At 40.4% G+C, this 22500-nt stretch overlaps 2 protein-coding genes across 5 annotated transcripts in view; one reads left to right on the forward strand and one right to left on the reverse strand.

Annotated features, from left to right (window-relative positions):
• Positions 1–4040, forward strand: part of pisd (phosphatidylserine decarboxylase) — a 35088-nt gene extending 31048 nt beyond the window's left edge. For all 4 annotated transcript variants that reach the window (XM_035991598.1, XM_031321563.2, XM_031321561.1 and 1 more), the window contains one exon: positions 3560–4040. In XM_035991598.1, the coding sequence (XP_035847491.1) occupies positions 3560–3829 (270 nt within the window). In that variant the 3' untranslated portion in view covers positions 3830–4040. The remainder of the gene's footprint in view (positions 1–3559) is intronic.
• Positions 4041–6725: 2685 nt separating this feature from the next.
• si:ch211-202f5.2 (uncharacterized protein LOC795181 homolog) lies at positions 6726–12696 on the reverse strand. The gene is made up of 2 exons (XM_031321565.2): positions 12387–12696; positions 6726–7104 (listed from the first exon to the last, which is right to left on the reverse strand). The coding sequence occupies exons 1-2, from the start codon at positions 12618–12620 to the stop codon at positions 6784–6786; spliced, it is 555 nt and encodes a 184-aa protein (XP_031177425.2). The 5' UTR covers positions 12621–12696; the 3' UTR covers positions 6726–6783.
• Between the last annotated feature and the right edge of the window lie 9804 nt (positions 12697–22500).

Below are 22500 nucleotides of genomic sequence, written 5' to 3' on the forward strand. Positions count from 1 at the left end.
TAAAAAGATGAGTCCAAGGTTCAGCTAGGATATCTGCAGCTAATTTCAAGAAGAAAGGTTCTAAGTAATCAGGGCCCGCAGGTTTTCGAGGATCCAGTTGTTCCAGGGCTTTATGAACATCAGCAACAAAGAAAGAGCTGAAAGACTGAAAGTGTTGTCGTCAGTAGTAAAGGTATCATTACAGGCTCCAACACCGTAGGGGCAACAGAGTCAAACAGGAACCCAGATGATATGAAGTGCTCATTAAAACAATTTAACATTTCTACTTTGTCAGATATAGTCACACCATTCTTAACCAGAGACAACGGGAAACCTGTTGGTTTAGTAGATGCAGATAATGACTTAATAGTTTTCCAGAATTTTTTGGGGTCATTTAGATGATGGTTTCAGATGGTTTCAGTAAAATTCAGCCTTCACTTTTCTGAAGAGTGAAGTGAATCTGTTTCGCAACTGTCTGAAAACAAGCCAGTCAGCGTCAGTATCTGAGTTCCTTGCTTTTGCCCAGGCTACATTTCTCTCGTGGAGCAAATTAGATATCTCAGAAGTAAACCAGGGATTGTCCCGCCGCTTAATTCTAAATTTACGGATAGGTGCATGTCTATTGAAAATATCAATAGGGCTGCAACTAACGATTATTTTCATAGTTGATTAATCTGTCGATTATGTTCTCGATTAATCGATTAGTTGTTTGATCTATAAAAATGTCAAAACATGGTGAAACATGTGGATCAGTGTTTCCCAAAGACTAAGAGGACGTCCTCAAATGTCTTGTTTTGTCCAAAACTCAAAGATCTTCAGTTAACTGTCCCAGAGGAGAGAAGACACTAGAAGATATTCACATTAACAAGCTGGAATCAGAGAAATCTGATTTGTTTTAATAAAAAAATGACTCAAACGATTAATCGATTATCAAAATAGTTGCCGATTAATTTAATAGTTGACAACTAATCGATTCATCGTTGCACCTCTAAATATCAAGAAAACTGTTCTGAAAGAAGGTCAGGGCTAATTCCACATCATCAATCAGGGCAATACTACTCCAGTCAAAATAAAATAAGTCATGTAAAAAACCCTGCTCAACAAACATTTGCATATTTTGCCTTTCAACAATACGAGGTGCAGACTTGGGCACCTTAGTGTCTCTAACAGCAGCAATCACACAGGGATCACTCACATCATTAGCAAAAACACCTACTGCAGAGTACTTTAAAGGGGCATTGGTCAGGATTAAATCAATGAGTGATGATTTCTCCGGACATTTAGGATTTGGCCGAGTAGGAGTGTTAATTAATTGAGTCAAATTTAAATTATCACACTGCTCTTTAAAAGCATCTGATATCGGCCTCAGCCAGTCCCAGTTCAGATCACCAACAACAATAGTGTCATTACAAATAACTTAACTTAACAAATTTGATAGTGTAGATGAAGAGTCATTTGATGCAGTTCTATAACAACCAACCACCCTGATATAGTGGTCTTTGGGGACTTCAGAAGGTTTAAGGCCAAAAACTCAAATTGTTTACTCACCGATTTTGAGAGCAGTAAATTAGAGCTGAATTTGCATTTGATATAAATAGCAACACCTCTCCCCCTTTTTGGGCAATCTTAGCGATACACATTATAACCATCGATACCAATATCTTCATCAAGATGTTGTCAGCCAGGTTTCAGATAAAACAACAATGTCAGCATCAGTTGAATTAACCAAATCCAGTTTGGACATTAAACTCTGAACATTTAGGTGAATAATACCCAGGCCAGACCTAGACTTAAAATCATCAGGTGTATCACATAGTTTAAGACTATCAGGGCCCAGATTAGGCTGAACATTTCCAGAGATTAGTAATAAAATAATAACAAGGAGTCTGGACTTAGCTGATTTATAGCAGAAAGTGCCAGATCTAGAATTTAATGATATTAAAAAGGCAGAGAGTGAGTTTGCAGAGACAGTGAACCAATCCTTCATAATGGAGAGGCAGTGAAGGTGGAGTAGATTTGTAGCCTTGTAAACAATCAGAAATGAGTGACTTGGCCCCTGGGATTTAAGTTGGACCGTGGGAAAGTTCTCAGGCCTTGAGACTACATAAGGGAACTGCATATGGATGGACTCATTCTCTGACTGCAGTTTGACAACCCCACTGTGAAGGGGGGTCAGAAAGATAAACAAGGCTAGATAGAGCTTCATTTTTAAAACACTAGAGAGACAGCTTTGTGTAGCAAAAGGTGAAATAGATAACAATGCGGTGAGTAGTTAACAGGAGACCGGTGAGTTGAGGCAGGCGACAGCCCGGTGGTGGTGGTGGAGGCAGCTGAGGCTGAAACAGACGACAGTCCAGTGATGAAGGCAGATGAGGCTGTAGCAGACGACAAATGTGGTGGTGGTGGAGGCAGCTAAGACTGTAGCAGATGACAAGTCTGGTGATGGTAACAGATGACAGCCCAGAGATGGAGGCAGCTGAGGCTGTAGCCGGTGACAGCCTGGTGGTTGAGGCAGTTGAGGTTGCATCCACTGAGGCTGCAGCAGACGATAGACTGGTGAGGTGGAGGGAGCTGAGGCCGTAGCAGGCAGGCCCACTGAGGTGGTGGTGGTGAAGAGGTGGGGGCCACAGCTGAGGTAAGCAGAAGCCCAATAAAGGGGTTTTAGGCAGGCAGCAGCTTGGTGGTAGAGGCCGTGGCTGGTGACAGCAAGCAGTGAGGGCTAAAACTGCAGCTAGTGCTAGCTAGCTAGTAGCGGCTATGAGTAAGCCACCTACTTTGCTGCAAATAGTGCTAGGAGTAGGCTAGTGCTTAGAGTTGTTGCAGTTTTTGCCTGTGACTAGTTTCTAGTTGTTAGTCATAGCTAGTAACAGAGCTTAAGTTTAAAGCAGGTGGAAGCTAGCTGATTAGTAGTGGAGTAAGTATTAGGCTAGAGGTGGATGAGCCAAAATAAAAGTCCATGTAGTGTAGGCCAAGGCACAAAATGGCTACTAACCCACAGCTAGCTAAGCTACACAGAAAGACCAGATCCAGTTTGAAGACATTCACGAGTAAAACACAGTACTGTGCTGCAGGTTTCCCTCAGCCATCCGAGGCAAACACACAGATGAGAGTCAGCGCAGAGATACCGAGGCCCAAAAGTACCGGGAATCAAAAGTACCGGGAATCAAAAGTACCGGGAATCAAAAGTACCGGGAATCAAAAGTACCAGGAATCAAAAGTACCGGGAATCAAAAGTACCGGGAATCAAAAGTACCAGGAATCAAAAGTACCGGGAATCAAAAGTACCGGGAATCAAGCATCATACTAATACATACATACATAATAATCAAGTAAACTCCACACTGGAACACAGTAACCCACTCAGCATGCTTCAGAAGTCCATATGTTGGGATTTTCAAGGTTAATATTATTTAAAAGAGATGCCATTTCCAGACAAGAAACAACAAAACAGGACAAACATAGTTTCTGCCATCTTGGATGAAAATGAAAATGAAAAAGTAACCCCTTTATATCATTGTTTTGTATAATGTCTAATTTAGATATAACTTAATATAAATGATCTGTCATGTGTGTTGAGCAGGAGCTCCAGACCAACGCTCCTCGCTACAGCAAAGGCTCCTTCCACGACTACAGCTACGTTGCCGTGGACGACCAGGTGTTGCAGGTGGCAGGTGTTGGGGGCGGGGCCTCGGTGCAGGGAGGGGGCGTGGTCTTACAGAAGGGGGAGGCGGTGGGCGAGTTCAACCTGGGCTCCACCATCGTCCTGCTGTTTGAGGCTCCCAAGGACTTCAGCTTCAAGCTGCAGCCGGGACAGCCAATCAGAGTGGGCGAGGGGCTCGGCAGCGTGTGATTGGCCGGGCGAAGGGCCAGGCAGCCTCTGATTGGCCGACAAAGACAGATTTTTAAAGTTTGTGCCATTGTGGGTAACTTTCTCTGTAACAAAGCTGCTGTGGAGGACAGGAAGTGGACTCAAACTCCCAGAATGCCTTGTGCCTCATGAAGGGGAAATGCCAAACCTTTCTTTCTTTTTTGTGTCGCTCGTCCAGAAACTGAACTAACAACCAAACTAGACACACACACACACACACACACACAGACACACACAGACACACACACACACAGAGACACACACACACACACACACACACACACACACAGACACACAGACACACACACAGACACAGATATACACACACACAGACACACACACACAGACACACACAGACACACACACACACAGACACACACACACACACACACACAGAGACACACACACAGACACAGATATACACACAGACACACACACACACAGACACACACACACACACACACACACAGACACACACACACAGAGACACACACACAGACACAGATATACACACACACACACACAGACACACACACAGACACTGATACACAGACACACAGACACACACACACACACACACACACACACACAGATTACACACACACACACACACACACACACAGACACACAGACACACACACAGACACAGATATACACACACACACACACACACACACAGACACACAGACACACACACACACACAGATATACACACACACACACACACACACACACACACACACACACACACACACACACACACACACACACAGACACACACACACAGATATACACACACACACACACACACACACACACACATACACACACACACACACACACACACAGATATACACACACACACACACACACACACACACATACACACACACACACACACACACACACAGATATACACACACACACACACACATGATGTCACAGCCAGCCCGGTCCTGCTGTGTATGATGTCACAGCAGTGTGAGCTGTAACCATGGTAACCCCTGCTTAATGTCCTGAAGAAGGCCAGTAGGTAGACCGACAGGTCTCCTTAACCCAGCCAACCAGCAGCTCCCCGTCCACCCAAACTGTTTGAATGTATCAAGCTTTATTGTTTTGTTGTTCAAAGGTCCAATCAGAGCTGCAGAAATCTGACGCAGCTGATTGGCTGAAGCCCAACAGGCTGCCTGTGATTGGTCAGAAATATCAAATAATTTTGAGTTGAATGTTCATTTGTTTCTCTACTTTTGTAAAATGTGTAATTATGAATAAATATTCTTTCTCAGCAGCGTTGTGTTGTGCTAATCCTTCTGATATGATCTGTAATACCAAGATATAACAATATAATGTCTGATTAAAACAGTATTATATATTATTATATATTATATTATTATCATTGCTCTATTGCTATTATTATCTTGAGTGTGGTCTAGACATCCTCTATCTGGAAAGTGTCTCGAGATAACTCTTGTTATGATTTGATACTTTAAATAAAATTGAATTTAAATTGCATATAGTAACCAGGGCCCAGTTTTTCAAAAAATGTAATCTGGATCAAATAGATCTGGATTTAGAAATCCCATGTTTTCTGTCCAGGATCACCTGACCCATCTTATTTAGACCTGTGTTTTAAAGGAACATTGGATTGGATCACTGGGATCCTAATACTGTTGACCAGAGCCTTAATGGAGCCAACAGTGCAGCCTGCTGGCTCAGCAGAGAACTACAGGTAGGACACATATAGACAGGTAGGACACATACAGACAGGTAGGACACATACAGACAGGTAGGACACATACAGACAGGTAGGACACATATAGACAGGTAGGACACATACAGACAGGTAGGACACATACAGACAGGTAGGACACATACAGACAGGTAGGACACATACAGACAGGTAGGACACATATAGACAGGTAGGACACATACAGACAGGTAGGACACATACAGACAGGTAGGACACAAAGACAGGTAGGACACATATAGACAGGTAGGACACATATAGACAGGTAGGACACATATAGACAGGTAGGACACATACAGACAGGTAGGACACATATAGACAGGTAGGACACATACATACAGGTAGGACACATACAGACAGGTAGGACACATATAGACAGGTAGGACACATACAGACAGGTGGGACACATACAGACAGGTAGGACACACAGACAGGTAGGACACATACAGACAGGTAGGACACATACAGACAGGTAGGACACATATAGACAGGTAGGACACATAGACAGGTAGGACACATATAGACAGGTAGGACACATACAGACAGGTAGGACACATAGACAGGTAGGACACATAGACAGGTAGGACACATATAGACAGGTAGGACACATACAGACAGGTAGGACACATATAGACAGGTAGGACACATATAGACAGGTAGGACACATAGACAGGTAGGACACATATAGACAGGTAGGACACATACAGACAGGTAGGACACATAGACAGGTAGGACACATATAGACAGCGTTGGTTTAATTTTAATAAACAGAAACATTTTACATTCCTTATTTTGTTATAATGTTAAATAAAACATAAACAATACTATCCAATAGTATTATATATATATATATATATATATATTAGATGGGACATGCTTCATATATGAAGACGTATATATCATCAGTAAACATTGTTTTTTGATCATTCACTTAAAAAAACACTCTCTGATGCCTGTCTGTCTGTCTGCCTGTCTGTCTGTCTGTCTGTCTTTCTGCCTGTCTGCCTGCCTGTCTGTCTGTCTGTCTGTCTGCCTGCCTGCCTCTCTGTCTGTCTGCCTGTCTGTCTGTCTGTCTGTCTCTCTGATTGTTTGTGATTTTCTTCATGTTTCTGAATGAATTATGAACCTCAGTAACACGCTACAGTTTATTTACAGAATAATCTCCATTCAGCACACTCATTGGTCGGTCCTAGCCCCGCCCCCTGCAGCAGAACCAGCAGCAGAGCCAATAGGAGGCCGGCGGGCAGCAGTTTCCGTAGCGATGGAAGCGTGGCTGGGCCAGCCCTCCGTGTGACCAGGCGTCCTCAGGGCCGTCCTTCCCCAGCCAGAGCTTCCCGTGCTGGGAGCCGGGCCCCCGGCCACCAGCGCTGGCGGCCGGGGGCCCGGCTCCCAGCACATCTCTGCTGCCCTGCTTCACCGCCAGGAAGGACGCCAGGTCCAGGTCCAGACCAGCGGCGCCGCCCCGCGGCCGCGGCGTATTCTGCCGACACTGAGGACACGGGATCCACACCTAGGGGAGGAGCACAAAGACTCATGGGAAGTGTAGTTCAGTTACAGGACGTAGGACTTTTTTAACGTTTTATTAAGCTTTTGACTGTGTGATCACACTATATATATATATATATATATATATATATATATATATATATATATATGCTATGTTCACTGATGCTATGCTAGCTCTCTGTGTACTGTTGTTTGGCTACATTGACTGATGCTATGCTAGCTCTCTGTGTACTGTGTTATTGGCTATATTCACTGATGCTATGCTAGCTCTCTGTGTACTGTGTTATTGGCTATGTTCACTGATGCTATGCTAGCTCTCTGTGTACTGTGTTATTGGCTATGTTCACTGATGTTATGCTAGCTCTCTGTGTACTGTGTTATTGGCTATGTTCACTGATGCTATGATAGCTCTCTGTGTACTGTGTTATTGGCTACTTTAGCTGATGCTATGCTAGCCCTCTGTGTAATGTGTTATGGCTATGTTAGCTGATGCTATGCTAGCTCTCTGTGTACATTGTTTTTTGGCTAAATTGACTGATGCTATGCTAGCTCTCTGTGTACTGTGTTATTGGCTACTTTAGCTGATGCTATGCTAGCCCTCTGTGTAATGTGTTATGGCTATGTTAGCTGATGCTATGCTAGCTCTCTGTGTACATTGTTTTTGGCTACTTTAGCTGATGCTATGCTAACTCTATCTGTACTGTTGTTTGGCTAGATTGACTGATGCTATGCTAGCTCTCTGTGTACTGTGTTATTGGCTACATTAGCTGATGCTATGCTAGCTCTCTGTGTACTGTTGTTTGGCTATGTTGACTGATGCTATGCTAGCTCTCTGTGTACTGTGTTATTGGCTAGGTTAGCTGATGCTAGGCTAGCTCTCTGTGTACTGTTGTTTGGCTAAGTTAGCTGATGCTATGCTATATCTCTGTGTATTGTGTTACTGGCTAGGTTAGCTGATGCTATGCTAGCTCTCTGTGTACTGTGTTATTGGCTAGGTTAGCTGATGCTATGCTAGCTGACTCTGTGATGACGTAGCTGTTTGGATCTTTGAAAACAACGGGACACGTTCAGATCTCAGCGGTTTTAAAGCAACGTAACTATGAAGGTAAATACGGAGCAAAATGGGAGAGCTTGTAGAATACGATGTGAGAACTTGCAGAACAAAAAATCTGAACTTGTATGTTAAAATTTGCACTTGTAAAAATAAAATTTGCACTTGTAAAAAATATTCACACACATGTGATCTGAATTTGAAGTCATACAAAGAATAAAAACATGAGAGCTTGTAAAAAAAATCTGAACTTGTAAGTTGAAATTTGCACTTGTAGAAAATGTTCACACACCTGTATTCTGAATGTGAAGTTACAGAAACAATATTCACAAATGTGTAGATTGATATTTACATGAACACAATGACAGCTGCAAACTTATAATGCAACATTTACTCGTATACTTTTTATTTTACTCTGGTTCATTTTCCATCACAACCACAACTCAGTGATTACAACCTCTGGAATCTGTCACTGCTACTTCACATATGAGCTCTCTCGCATCACAAAGTGGCCAATCTGCACCTCGACTTTCACAACACTCTTGACGATACATTTGGTGCAAAACTAATTAGTACCTGTGGACTTAGGCTGTGGAGCTCTGAGCTAACAGAACGGGAAAAGCCTTCTTATATACAGTCTATGGGAAAATCAGGGTTTCTATCGCCAGATGAGGGACAACTCTGTCTGGCTTATTTATGTAGCATGGAAACTTGGTGGAATAGCATGCTAGCGTTAGCTAGCTAACTAGCAGCCAGCCCGCTTCTAAATAAATACCTTTTAATTATCTAAACACTTTTTAACAGTCAAACTAAAACACTGGCGGTGAGCTCCAGGGCCTGCAGCCGCAGACGGACCGTCATCAGTGGGGATCGACCAGCGTAGCAACACTGCTTTTGCCAGAAAGCTTCGCTGCCGACCTCGACCTGCAGTCGGAGCTCCAGCGGGACACGGAGAGCCCCACATCCCGTAGCAGCGGCCCATCCCCCGGCCACGACCAGAGCTTGCTTTGCTGATGTTGTGCATCCCTGCTAAGAATTGCACCCGCTTGGGCAGAAACAATAATTTCTGCAGAATTCATTGCTGCCGAAAACTGCATCTAGGTAGCAAGGAAATGCTACTACAGAGTCTGATAAAACATTGATGTCTCTAAACCTTCTAAAATTCTAATCATTATTGATGAACATGACAAAGAGATTTACTATTGCCTAGTTTTTAAACAGTACTTTGCCTTATAAAATCATTATTTTCCCTAGTGGATGCAATTCTCGGCAGGGATGCGAAACTTGGCACCTGTTACCCACTGATGACGGTCCGTCTGCGGCTGCAGGCCCTGGAGCTCACCGCCAGTGTTTTAGTTTGACTGTTAAAAAGTGTTTAGACAATTAAAAGGTATTTATTTCGAAGCGGGCTGGCTGTTAGTTAGCTAATGCTAGCATGCTATTCCACCAAGTTTCCATGCTACATAAATAAGCCAGACAGAGTTGTCCCTCATCTGGCGATAGAAACCCTGATTTTCCCGTTCTGTTAGCTCAGAGCTCCACAGCCTAAGTCCACAGGTACTAATTAGTTTTGCACCAAATGTATCATCAAGAGTGTTGTGAAAGTCGAGGTGCAGATTGGCCACTTTGTGATGCGAGAGAGCTCATATGTGAAGTTGCAGTGACAGATTCCAGAGGTTGTAATCACTGAGTTGTGGTTGTGATGGAAAATGAACCAGAGTAAATAAAAAAAGTATAGGAGTAAATGTTGCATTATAAGTTTGCAGCTGTCATTGTGTTCATGTAAATATCAATCTACACATTTGTGAATATTGTTTCTGTAACTTCACATTCAGAATACAGGTGTGTGAACATTTTCTACAAGTGCAAATTTCAATTTACAAGTTCAGATTTTTTTTACAAGCTCTCATGTTTTTTTTCTTTGTATGACTTCAAATTCAGATCACATGTGTGTGAATATTTTTTACAAGTGCAAATTAAATTTTTACAAGTGCAAATTTTAACATACAAGTTCAGATTTTTTGTTCTGCAAGTTCTCACATCGTATTCTACAAGCTCTCCCATTTTGCACCATATTTACCTTCATACGTAACGGTCGTGTAGTTTTTGTCTGAAGCTCATGGTGCATTCATGCCACCTGGGAATAACGGGGACCGCCCCCGTTACATGACTGCCACCAGCTGTTGGCCGTAGCCGAGAGCATCAGGTGGTGAAAACATGGACGCCACAATAACTAAAGATCTGCTGTTGTTTTCTTATACGAGCATCCAAACAGCACACGGACAGGTGTTAGTTTATATATAGGTCTATTAATGAATAATCTGAAACATGTTAGTTTATATATAGGTCTGTTAATGAATAATCTGAAACATGTTAGTTTATATATAGGTCTGTTAATGAATAATCTGAAACATGTTAGTTTATATATAGGCCGTTTTCACTCGGAAAAATGTCTATGAACGCAGCATCAGACAGTGTGGATGATGATGTCATCGCTCAGACAGTGTGGATGATGATGTCATCGCTCTGATAGTGATGATTTTTATTATTTATTTGATTGGGACAGTGCATGTTAATGAACAAACATGGAATACATGCGTGTAAACATGCCGGATTGTAGCCCATCCGTAGTCCCACGGGCTAAGATCACACAGGTCACAGAACATCGCATAATAACATTTACATCTACAGTAAGTACATCGTTTAGCAATAAATTAACAAAAGCCCTATATACAATATTCACATAGGACTTAAAAATTCATTCAACTTCAAAAATCCATATACACATTACAAAATAAAGAAATTCAGAAAAAGATACAACATACCCACTAATGTGTGCAACTTTGATTTGCCCATAGCCATTTTTTCAACTGAACTTTAAACAAGCTATATGTAGGGTATTCTCTCAACATTAGTAGAGGCTCGAGTGGTCCTCTGCAGATTATCTTTAGATTTGATAAAGTCCTTCAATGGTGGAGGAGCGAGGGAATGTAGAACCTTATATATCAAACAGGCCATTTTCAAATTGATCATGTTTCGAAAATCCAATAGTCTATGTTTTTTTATAACATGCCAATAGTGGTGGGATAGCGGTGTTTTTAATGCCTTTTTATAGAGACGTTCCATGGTTGCAAGTGTTGTGGGGCAAGCAAGAGACCAGGTAGTCAAGCAATAGTCAAAATGAGAAATAATCATTGAATAAAAATATGTTTTAGCAACATCCATGATTAAATTATTTCGAATATGTCGGAAATGTTGAAGATTAAATTTGACTACCTGTGCTACTTTTTTTTACATGACTTTTGAAACAAAGTGCTGGATCAAGGACTACCCCAAGGTATTTGAATTCTGAGACCACGTCAAGTTCCACTCCATTCATAAAGACATTGGATCTGGTTACTTCGACCTGCCGATTTGAGAAGTACATGCACACAGTTTTTCTGGTGTTCAACATGAGCCATGAATCCTTGAGCCAGTCCTGCACATAGAATACGGCATCTGTGAGATCAGCAGCTGCTTGCTGGACGGTTTTTGCTTGAGTGTAAATCACTGCGTCATCCGCATACATCTGCGAGAAGACATTTGTACATGAATTTGGTAGGTTATTGATAAAAAGTGAGAACAGAATTGGCCCAAGGATAGATCCCTGCGGGACACCAACTCCAGAATCTAAACAGGGAGATTTGACACCATCTACTACCACGTACTGTTTCCTGTGGGACAGATAGGATTTAAACCATACAAGTGCTTGATCAGAGATGTTAAACGGAGTCAACGTGGATATTAAAATCTGATGGTTTACAGGGTCAAAGGCTTTCTTCAGATCTAAGAAGACAGCCCCGACACAAGGACTCTGGTCAAGCAAACCTTTTATGTGTTCTGTTAACACACACAGGCCACTGTCAGACTGATGGGTCCGAAAACCAAATTGTAATGGATGTAATGAAGGTTGGACATTTTCCAGATGGGCCATCAACAGTCTGACTACCCACTTCTCTGCTATTTTTGATATAACAGGAAGTATGCTGATAGGTCTGTAATTGGACATTTCAGTTATAGCACCTGATTTAAATATTGGTGTCACTGCAGCCACTTTCCAATCTGCAGGGACTATAGAATGGTTAAAGGACATGTTAAGAAGATGGGTAATTGGACGTACAAGAGGGTCCTTGTACTCTTTCAAAAAATGTGTAATGTGATGTCATCGCACTGACGGTGATGATGTCATTGCTCACCTGCTCGTTGATGACGGTGTCGAGTCTCTTTAGACACGCCTGGCAGAAGGCGTGGCCACAGTGCAGTCGCCGCGGCAACCGCGCCGCCAGGTCGTAGCTCCCGAAACACACGATGCACACCAGGTCCTGCCTCCGCGCTGACATCGCCGTCTCCTTGGCAACAGAGGGGGGCAGAGGGGGGAGGGGCTGGCAGGTCACTTCCTCTTCCTCTTCCTCTTTTCTGTCGTCCGACATTTTCTCCTGAGAGACGAGAGAAAGTTCCTCTTCAGAAGGTTTTAATATTTAATTATTATTCGTTATTCTGTCGTAACCATCGGAGACAGACCTGTACATGTGTATCTGTATATGTGTATATGTATATGTGTATATGTGTATCTGTATATGTGTATATGTGTATCTGTATATGTGTATATGTGTATCTGTATATGTGTATCTGTATATGTGTATATGTATATGTGTATATGTATATGTGTATATGTGTATCTGTATATGTGTATATGTGTATATGTATATGTGTATATGTGTATCTGTATATGTGTATATGTGTATATGTATGTGTATCTGTATATGTGTATATGTATATGTGTATATGTATATGTGTATATGTGTATATGTATATGTGTATATGTGTATCTGTATATGTGTATCTGTATATGTGTATATGTATATGTGTATATGTATATGTGTATATGTGTATCTGTATATGTGTATATGTATATGTGTATATGTGTATCTGTATATGTGTATATGTGTATATGTATATGTGTATCTGTATATGTGTATATGTATATGTGTATATGTGTATCTGTATATGTGTATATGTATATGTGTATATGTGTATATCTGTATATGTGTATATGTATATGTGTATATGTGTATATGTGTATATGTATATGTGTATATGTGTATATGTATATGTGTATATGTGTATATGTATATGTGTATATGTGTATATGTATATGTGTATATCTGTATATGTGTATATGTATATGTGTATATGTGTATATCTGTATATGTGTATCTGTATATGTGTATATGTATATGTGTATATGTATATGTGTAGATGTATATGTGTATATGTGTATCTGTATATGTGTATATGTGTATATGTGTATATGTATATGTGTATATGTGTATGTGTATATGTGTATATGTGTATATCTATATGTGTATGTGTATATGTGTATCTGTATATGTGTATATGTATATGTGTATATGTATATATGTATATGTGTATATGTATCTGTGTATATGTGTATCTGTATCTGTGTATATGTGTATATGTGTATATGTGTATCTCTATATGTGTATTTGTACATGTGTATATGTATATGTGTATATGTATATATGTATATGTGTATATGTATCTGTGTATATGTGTATCTGTATCTGTGTATCTGTGTATATGTTTATATGTGTATCTCTATATGTGTATCTGTGTATATGTGTATATGTGTATATGTATGTGTATATGTGTATATGTGTATATGTGTATATGTATGTGTATATGTGTATATGTGTATCTGTATCTGTGTATATGTGTATATGTGTATCTCTATATGTGTATCTGTGTATATGTGTATCTGTGTATATGTGTATATGTATATATGTATATGTGTATATGTATCTGTGTATATGTGTATCTGTATCTGTGTATCTGTGTATATGTGTATATGTGTATCTGTGTATATGTGTATATGTGTATCTCTATATGTGTATCTGTGTATCTGTGTATATGTGTATATGTATATGTATATGTGTATATGTATGTGTATATGTATATGTGTATATGTATATGTGTATATGTGTATATGTATGTGTATCTGTGTATATGTGTATATGTATATGTATATGTGTATATGTATGTGTATATGTATATGTGTATATGTATGTGTATATGTGTATATGTGTATATGTATATAGTCAGAGTGTGCATGAGGCCACTCACTGTTTTAACCACACCCTCGACCTTGTGCTAGAATATGGCATCAAAATTGACGATTTAATAGTATTTCCGCAGAATCCTTTATTATCAGACCATTTTTTAATAACTTTCGAATTCCTACTACCAGACTATACGAAATTAAATAAAAGTTTCTACACTAGATGCTTATCTGACAGTGCTATAGCTAAATTTAAGGAAGCTATTCCAACAGCACTTAACTCAATGTCATGCCTTAATATAACAGAGGACCGTTATGTTAACTTTAGTCCCTCCCAACTTGATAACTTTGTAGACGCTGCTACGGCCTGCCTACGGACTACTTTAGACTCTGTTGCTCCTCTCAAAAAGAAGACGATGAAGGAAAGGAAACTAGCTCCTTGGTATAACTCCCAAACTCGCAAATTAAAACAAATCTCACGAAAACTTGAAAGTAAATGGCGTTCCACCAAACTGGAAGAATCTCGTGTGGATTGGCAAGATAGTCTAAAAAATTATAGGAGGGCCCTCAGAAATGCCAGATCAGACTATTACTCAACACTAATAGAAGAAAATAAGAACAACCCAAGGTTTCTTTTCAGCACTGTAGCCAGGCTGACAGAGAGTCACAGCTCTACTGAGCCATCTATTCCTATAGCTCTGAGCAGTGATGACTTCATGACCTTCTTTAATGATAAAATTATAACAATTAGAGAAAAAATTCATCACCTTCTGCCCACAGCTTCCAACGGCTCACCATTGGGCGCAGGAGGGCTAGAGAGAACGATAAGACCTGATACTTATTTAGACGGCTTTTATCCTTTAGACCTCCAACAATTAATGTTAAGGGTCTCTTCAGCTAAGCCAACTACCTGTCTCTTAGACCCCATTCCAACGAAGCTACTTAAAGAAGCACTACCCGTGGTCAATACCACATTACTAGATACGATCAATATGTCCTTATTAACGGGTCACGTACCGCAGTCTTTTAAAGTAGCTGTGATAAAACCTATTCTGAAAAAACCCACCCTCGACCCTGAGGTCTTAGCCAACTATAGACCTATATCTAACCTCCCGTTTCTCTCCAAAATCCTTGAGAAGGTAGTCGCTAATCAATTGTGTGACTTTCTGCATAGAAATAGTCTATTTGAGGACTTTCAGTCAGGATTTAGAAAGCATCATAGCACAGAGACGGCACTGGTGAAAATCACTAACGGCCTTCTAACTGCTGCAGACAAAGGACTTGTCTCCGTACTTGTCTTATTAGATCTTAGTGCTGCATTCGATACTATTGACCATACCATCCTCTTACAGAGACTGGAACATTTAGTTGGCATTAAAAGAATCGCACTAAGCTGGTTTAAGTCCTATTTTTCTGAGCGATCCCAATTTGTTAATATCAACGATAAACCATCCAAATACGCTAAAGTTAGCCATGGCGTTCCTCAAGGCTCAGTGCTTGGACCAATTCTATTCTCTTTATATATGCTTCTTCTAGGCAATATTATTAGGAAGCACTCAATTAACTTTCACTGTTACGCAGACGACACCCAATTATATCTGTCAATTAAGCCAGACGAAAGCGGTCAGTTAGCTAAACTTCAAGTGTGCATTAAAGATATAAAATCCTGGATGACCCACAATTTTCTGATGTTAAACTCAAACAAAACGGAAGTTATTGTGCTGGGACCCAAGCACCACCGAACTTCATTATCTAAAGATATAGCTACTCTAGATGGTATTGCCCTGGCCTCCAGCACTACTGTCAGAAATCTAGGAGTTATTTTTGATCAGGATCTATCCTTTAACGCCCACTTAAAACAAACCTCAAGAACAGCCTTTTTCCATCTTCGTAACATTGCCAAAATCAGGAACATCCTGTCTCAAAACGATGCTGAAAAACTAGTCCATGCTTCGTTACTTCCCGGCTGGACTACTGTAATTCTTTACTATCAGGCTGCTCAAATAAGTCCCTCAAGACCCTCCAGCTGATCCAGAATGCTGCAGCACGTGTTCTGACAAGAACTAACAAAAGAGATCATATTTCTCCTGTATTAGCTTCTCTGCATTGGCTTCCTGTAAAATCCAGGATTGAATTTAAAATCCTTCTTCTGACCTACAAAGCACTAAATGGTCAAGCACCATCATACATAGAAGAGCTCTTAGTACCTTACTGTCCCACTAGAGTACTGCGCTCCCAGAACTCAGAGCTACTTGTGGTTCCTAGAGTCTCTAAAAGTAGAATGGGAGCCAGAGCCTTCAGCTACCAGGCTCCTCTCCTGTGGAACCAGCTCCCAACTTGGGTTCGGGGGGCTGACACCGTCGCCACATTTAAGAATAAACTGAAAACCATCATCTTTGATAAAGCTTATAGTTAGGGAGTGAGGAGTTGCAGCATAGTAGAGTAGAGTAGAGGGAGGCAGGAAGTACAAGCCCGTTCCGGCAGGGGAGAGTACGAGCCCGGTCCAGGGCCCCTCTCTTTAGCCTGCCTCTCTTAGTTATACTATTATAACTCTAGACTGCTGTGGGAAGCTCCTTCCAAGGACACAATGAGCCGCTCCCTCTTCTCTCTTTTCACTTGTCTCCTTTTGTGTGCATCTTAGTCCCAGAAATGCCTGTTACTAACCTAGCTCTGGGGAGTTTTCTCCCCGGAGTCCCTTTGCTTCTTCTTCACCCAGAACATCGCCTTGGAATTGGGTGGCACCTACACCGGGGTCCTGGGTGCAGCTGACGCTATGGACTTACTACACCCTGCTACGCTCTGCGATTCCCCGCAGTGTCCGACTGCGTCCTGCCGCGTCCAACCGCGTCCACCCAGGCTGCTGTGCCACACTACACCCCGTAACGCCCTGCTGTGCCCTACTATGACATGAACTACTACGACTACCATTGTGATCACTGCTTCACTATCTTTATTATGACTATTATTGCCACCATTCACCACTCCCCCAACTGGTGCCGTCAGACACCGCCTACCAAGAGTCTGGGTCTGTCCCAGGTTTCTTCCTAACAAAAAGGGAGTTTTTCCTCGCCACTGTCGCTATAGCTACTGCTAATGCTTGCTCTTGAGGCAACCACTGTAATAGTTGGGGCTTCGTAAACTACAGAGTTTGGTCTAGACCTACTCTATCTGTAAAGTGTCTCGAGATATCTCTTGTTATGATTTGATACTATAAATACAATTGAATTGAATTGAATTGAATATGTATATGTATATGTATATGTATATGTGTATATGTATATGTGTATATGTATATGTGTATCTCTACATGTGTATCTGTGTATATGTGTATATGTATATGTGTATATGTGTATATGTATATGTGTATATGTATATGTGTATATGTGTATATGTATATGTGTATATGTATATGTGTATCTCTACATGTGTATCTGTGTATATGTGTAAACCAACTCAGTATTTTAAACTATGATTGTTTATCACGTAACCATAACGACTCACCATGTTGTTTACAGATACAAATTGCTCGTACGTACCGTTAGCTTAGCATTAGCTTCACAGCTGCTGCCTTCTGATTGGACAGACTTTTAAAGGAAACAGGAACTGACCTGATATTCTTCACTTCACATCTTCTGGTTTATTTTTCATTTCTCTCCGTTTCTCTCCTCTCATCCTCTTCGTTCACTCCATCATTTCTTCCTCCTCTCCTGTTCTCTCTCGTCTCTCACAGAAACACAGACGTCATCAATAATTCAGCTGCTCAGCCGACACACACACACACACACACACACAGACACACACACACACACACACACACACAGACACACACACACACACACACACACACACACACACACAGACACAGACACACACACACACAGACACACACACACACACACACACACACACACACACACACACACACACACACACACACACACACACACACACACACACAGACACACACACACACACACACACACACACAGACACACACACACACACACACACACACAGACACACACACACACACACACACACACACACACACACAGACAGACACACACACACACACACACACACACACACAAACACACAGACACACACACAGACACACAGACACACACACACACACACACACACACACACACACACACACACACACACACACACACACACACACACACAGACACACACACACACACACACACACACAACACACAGACACACACACACCACACACACACACACACACACACACACACACACACACAGACAGACACACACACACACACACACACAACACACACACACACACAGACACACACACACACACACACACACACACACACACACACACACACATACACAGACAGACACACACACACACACACACACACACACACACACACAACAGACACACACACACACAAACACACAGACACACACACGACACACACACACACACACACACACACACACACACACACTCACACACACACACACACACACACACACAGACACACACACACACACACACACACAACACACAGACACACACACACACACACACACACACACACACACACACACACACACACACACACACACACACACACACACACATACACAGACACACACACAAACACACAGACACACACACAGACACACAGACACACACACACACACACACACACAAACACACAGACACACACACAAACACACAGACACACACACACACACACACACACACACACACACACACACACACACACACACACACATACACAGACAGACACACACACACACACACACACACACACACACACACAGACAGACAGACACACACACACACAAACACACAGACACACACACAGACACACAGACACACAGACACACACACACACACACACACACACACACACACACACACACACATACACACAGACACACACACACACACACACACACACGGTTATTATTTACACACAAAGCTTCAGTCACTTAAAACTCTTTAAAATATAAATATGAAGAAACAATAATTACTAAAACAACAAATATAAAACGTTTCCTGTAAGATGTTAAAATCAGAATAAATAAAACAGAATATTTGAGTATTTGAATGTGTAAATAAATATTCATAATAACGTTATAGATTCAGAGGCTGAAACCTGACCAGCCAATAGAAAGTAGAGCTGCTCTCAGGTTTCTATTGGCCGCTGCTGTCGGCCTATCAGGTTACAGCTGCCTGACAGCGGTCACCTAGCAACGGAGTCACACAGAGAGAGACAACAGCAGATATATATATATATATATATACATTTAGGAATATATTCTGTTGTTTAAATTTAAACTCAGAATCAAGTGAGTGAAGAAATGTTAGAGAAGCTGATAAAGTTTCTCACCTTCTCTCATGTTTTTGTCGTTTTTTACAGTTTTTTACAATCTCTTTGCTACTAATTTCAGAACCTTGACGTCATTTTTCAAAACTCTAGACACAAAACTCGCAATGATCATCACTTGTAACAGGCTGTCCAATGTTCAAAACATTACATTGTGCATTCATATATTTAAAGAAAAATTGCACTTTCACAATCATTGGTTCAGAAAACTAATATATAGTGAAATACCAATGAAACGTTACTTTAGCTCACCCACACACAAGCTACCCATAGTTCCACTGGGTCATCCTTCATACAATCATTAAATATTGTAGTACAAAATAGGTGATACATGTTTCATTATGGTACTAGATGTAAATACATCCCTGTAAAAGTACTGCAGTAGTAGAGAGAATACTACAGACCAATGTGGTACGAGTATATATAATATATATTTATTTATTTACTGTATTTAATCTTTATTTACAGTATCCAGGTAATTCGATTGAGAACAATTTATTTTATATATATATATATATATATATATATATATATATATATATATATATATATATATACAGTACTTTATATATAAAGTATATATAAATTATATATCTCAATCATCAGTAACGAGTTGGCAGAATTGGACAAGCAGTTCCAAGGGCCTGCATGCATACAGTGCAGTACTGTCAATACTGTAAATAGTCTGAAAGGTAGTACATGGGACCATAGAAACAGTATCTGATAAACAGTAGTACATTACAGTAGTAGTACATGGGACCATAGAAACAGTGTCTGATAAACAGTAGTACATTACAGTAGTAGTACATGGGACCATAGAAACAGTGTCTGATAAACAGTAGTACATTACAGTAGTAGTACATGGACCATAGAAACAGTGTCTGATAAACAGTAGTACATTACAGTAGTAGTACATGGACCATAGAAACAGTGTCTGATAAACAGTAGTACATTACAGTAGTAGTACATGGACCATAGTAACAGTGTCTGATAAACAGTAGTACATTACAGTAGTAGTACATGGGACCATAGAAACAGTGTCTGATAAACAGTAGTACATTACAGTAGTAGTACATGGACCATAGAAACAGTGTCTGATAAACAGTAGTACATTACAGTAGTAGTACATGGACCATAGAAACAGTGTCTGATAAACAGTAGTACATTACAGTAGTAGTACATGGACCATAGAAACAGTGTCTGATAAACAGTAGTACATTACAGTAGTAGTACATGGACCATAGAAACAGTGTCTGATAAACAGTAGTACATTACAGTAGTAGTACATGGACCATAGTAACAGTGTCTGATAAACAGTACTACATTACAGTAAAGAATGATGATGAAATATTACATCCATAGATCATGTAGTCTGATTGGTTCATGCTCCACACTAACTGGTGACAATGAATCTCGTTATCTTGAAACTTTCATTATGTAAACGTGGAATATTTTGTCTGTTTCCAGACAACTAGTCATTAAGAGTACTGCAACAGTTACTTATCATTTAGAGTAGTTGTATGGATCGATAGTTAGTATGTGTGTGTGTGTGTGTGTGTGTGTGTGTGTGTGTGTGTGTGTGTGTGTGTGTGTGTGTGTGTGTGTGTGTGTTTGTGTGTGTGTGTGTGTGTGTGTGTGTGTGTGTGTGTGTTTGTGTTTGTGTTTGTATGTATGTGTGTGTGTGTGTGTGTGTGTGTGTGTGTGTGTGTATGTGTTTGTGTTTGTATGTATGTGTGTGTGTGTGTGTGTGTGTGTGTGTGTGTGTATGTGTGTACATGTGTATGTGTGTGTATAAATAATAAGATATTTTCATTAATGTTCATCGTCTTTATTTCACCAACAAGTGTTTCTCAGTAAATTAACAGTTTACATATATATATATATATATATATATATATATATATATATATATATATATATATATATATTTTACATATTTAAAACTGCGTCATTTTTACTCTAAAACTCTTTCAAATATAAAATATAAATACTTTATGGAAACTTCCTGAAAACCAAAACGTAAAGACAGAAAAACTGGATCAAATATAAAATACTACACAATATATATATATATATATATATATATATATTAGGGCTGTCAAACGATTAATTTTTTTATCGCGATTAATCACATATTTTATCACATGATTAAAATTCTTTTATTTACCATTTCAGAACAGTTTTTAAGTCCATATTAACAATGGAAATCCATTCTTACCAGTGGATCTTGATTGGGAATCAAATTGATGCAAAGAAAGTTACTTTATGAACTTGACTTTAAGATTTGTAATTATTTATTTACTGTAAACAAAAGAAAAATGTGTGAATCTGTCATTATTGCACAACTCAGAACATGCCAACCGTAGTACGTTTTTAAGACCCAAGTCCTCTACGATGCTGACAGGTCTGCAGTTAGTTACCACCCGTTTCACAAGAGCTGTAGTAATTTTTGGGGATTTGGTTTCATCAACAGGTCGGCAAGTAGCACTCTCCAAAATACTGCTTTGCCTGAGTGGGTAGCCCGCTAGCGTTAGCATCACGTTAACTGAACTACTATGCTTAGCTCGTAGCTGGTAGCTCCAGCTTGACGTGCTTCGTGATATTTTAATTCAGCTTTACACAACGTGCATGTGGCTTTGACTTGTCTACGAGCCGTCTGGGAGTTTCTGAAAATAAAAAGCTCCATTCAGAGTTATTGCTGCTGTGTTTCTCCATCCTGCTGCAGCAGCAGCAGCAGGAAGTGTTAGGAGGAAGTGGCAGCTTGATGAGAAGTAACGGTGCTGCAGAGGGTCAAAATAGTAGCTGTTAGGACCACGCCAAGCCCAGTGA

The sequence above is a fragment of the Sander lucioperca genome, chromosome 14 (genome assembly GCF_008315115.2).
Source record: "Sander lucioperca isolate FBNREF2018 chromosome 14, SLUC_FBN_1.2, whole genome shotgun sequence".
In the NCBI taxonomy this organism is placed as follows: Eukaryota; Metazoa; Chordata; class Actinopteri; order Perciformes; family Percidae; genus Sander; species Sander lucioperca.

Excerpts from the sequence above, each read along its gene's own strand:
- si:ch211-202f5.2 (XM_031321565.2), bottom strand. The coding sequence starts at position 12,620 with ATGTCGGACGACAGAAAAGAGGAAGAGGAAGAGGAAGTGACCTGCCAG. Across the intron at positions 7,105-12,386 it reads ACACCGTCATCAACGAGCAG|GTGTGGATCCCGTGTCCTCA; the intron begins GTGAGCAATGAC and ends CTCCTCCCCTAG.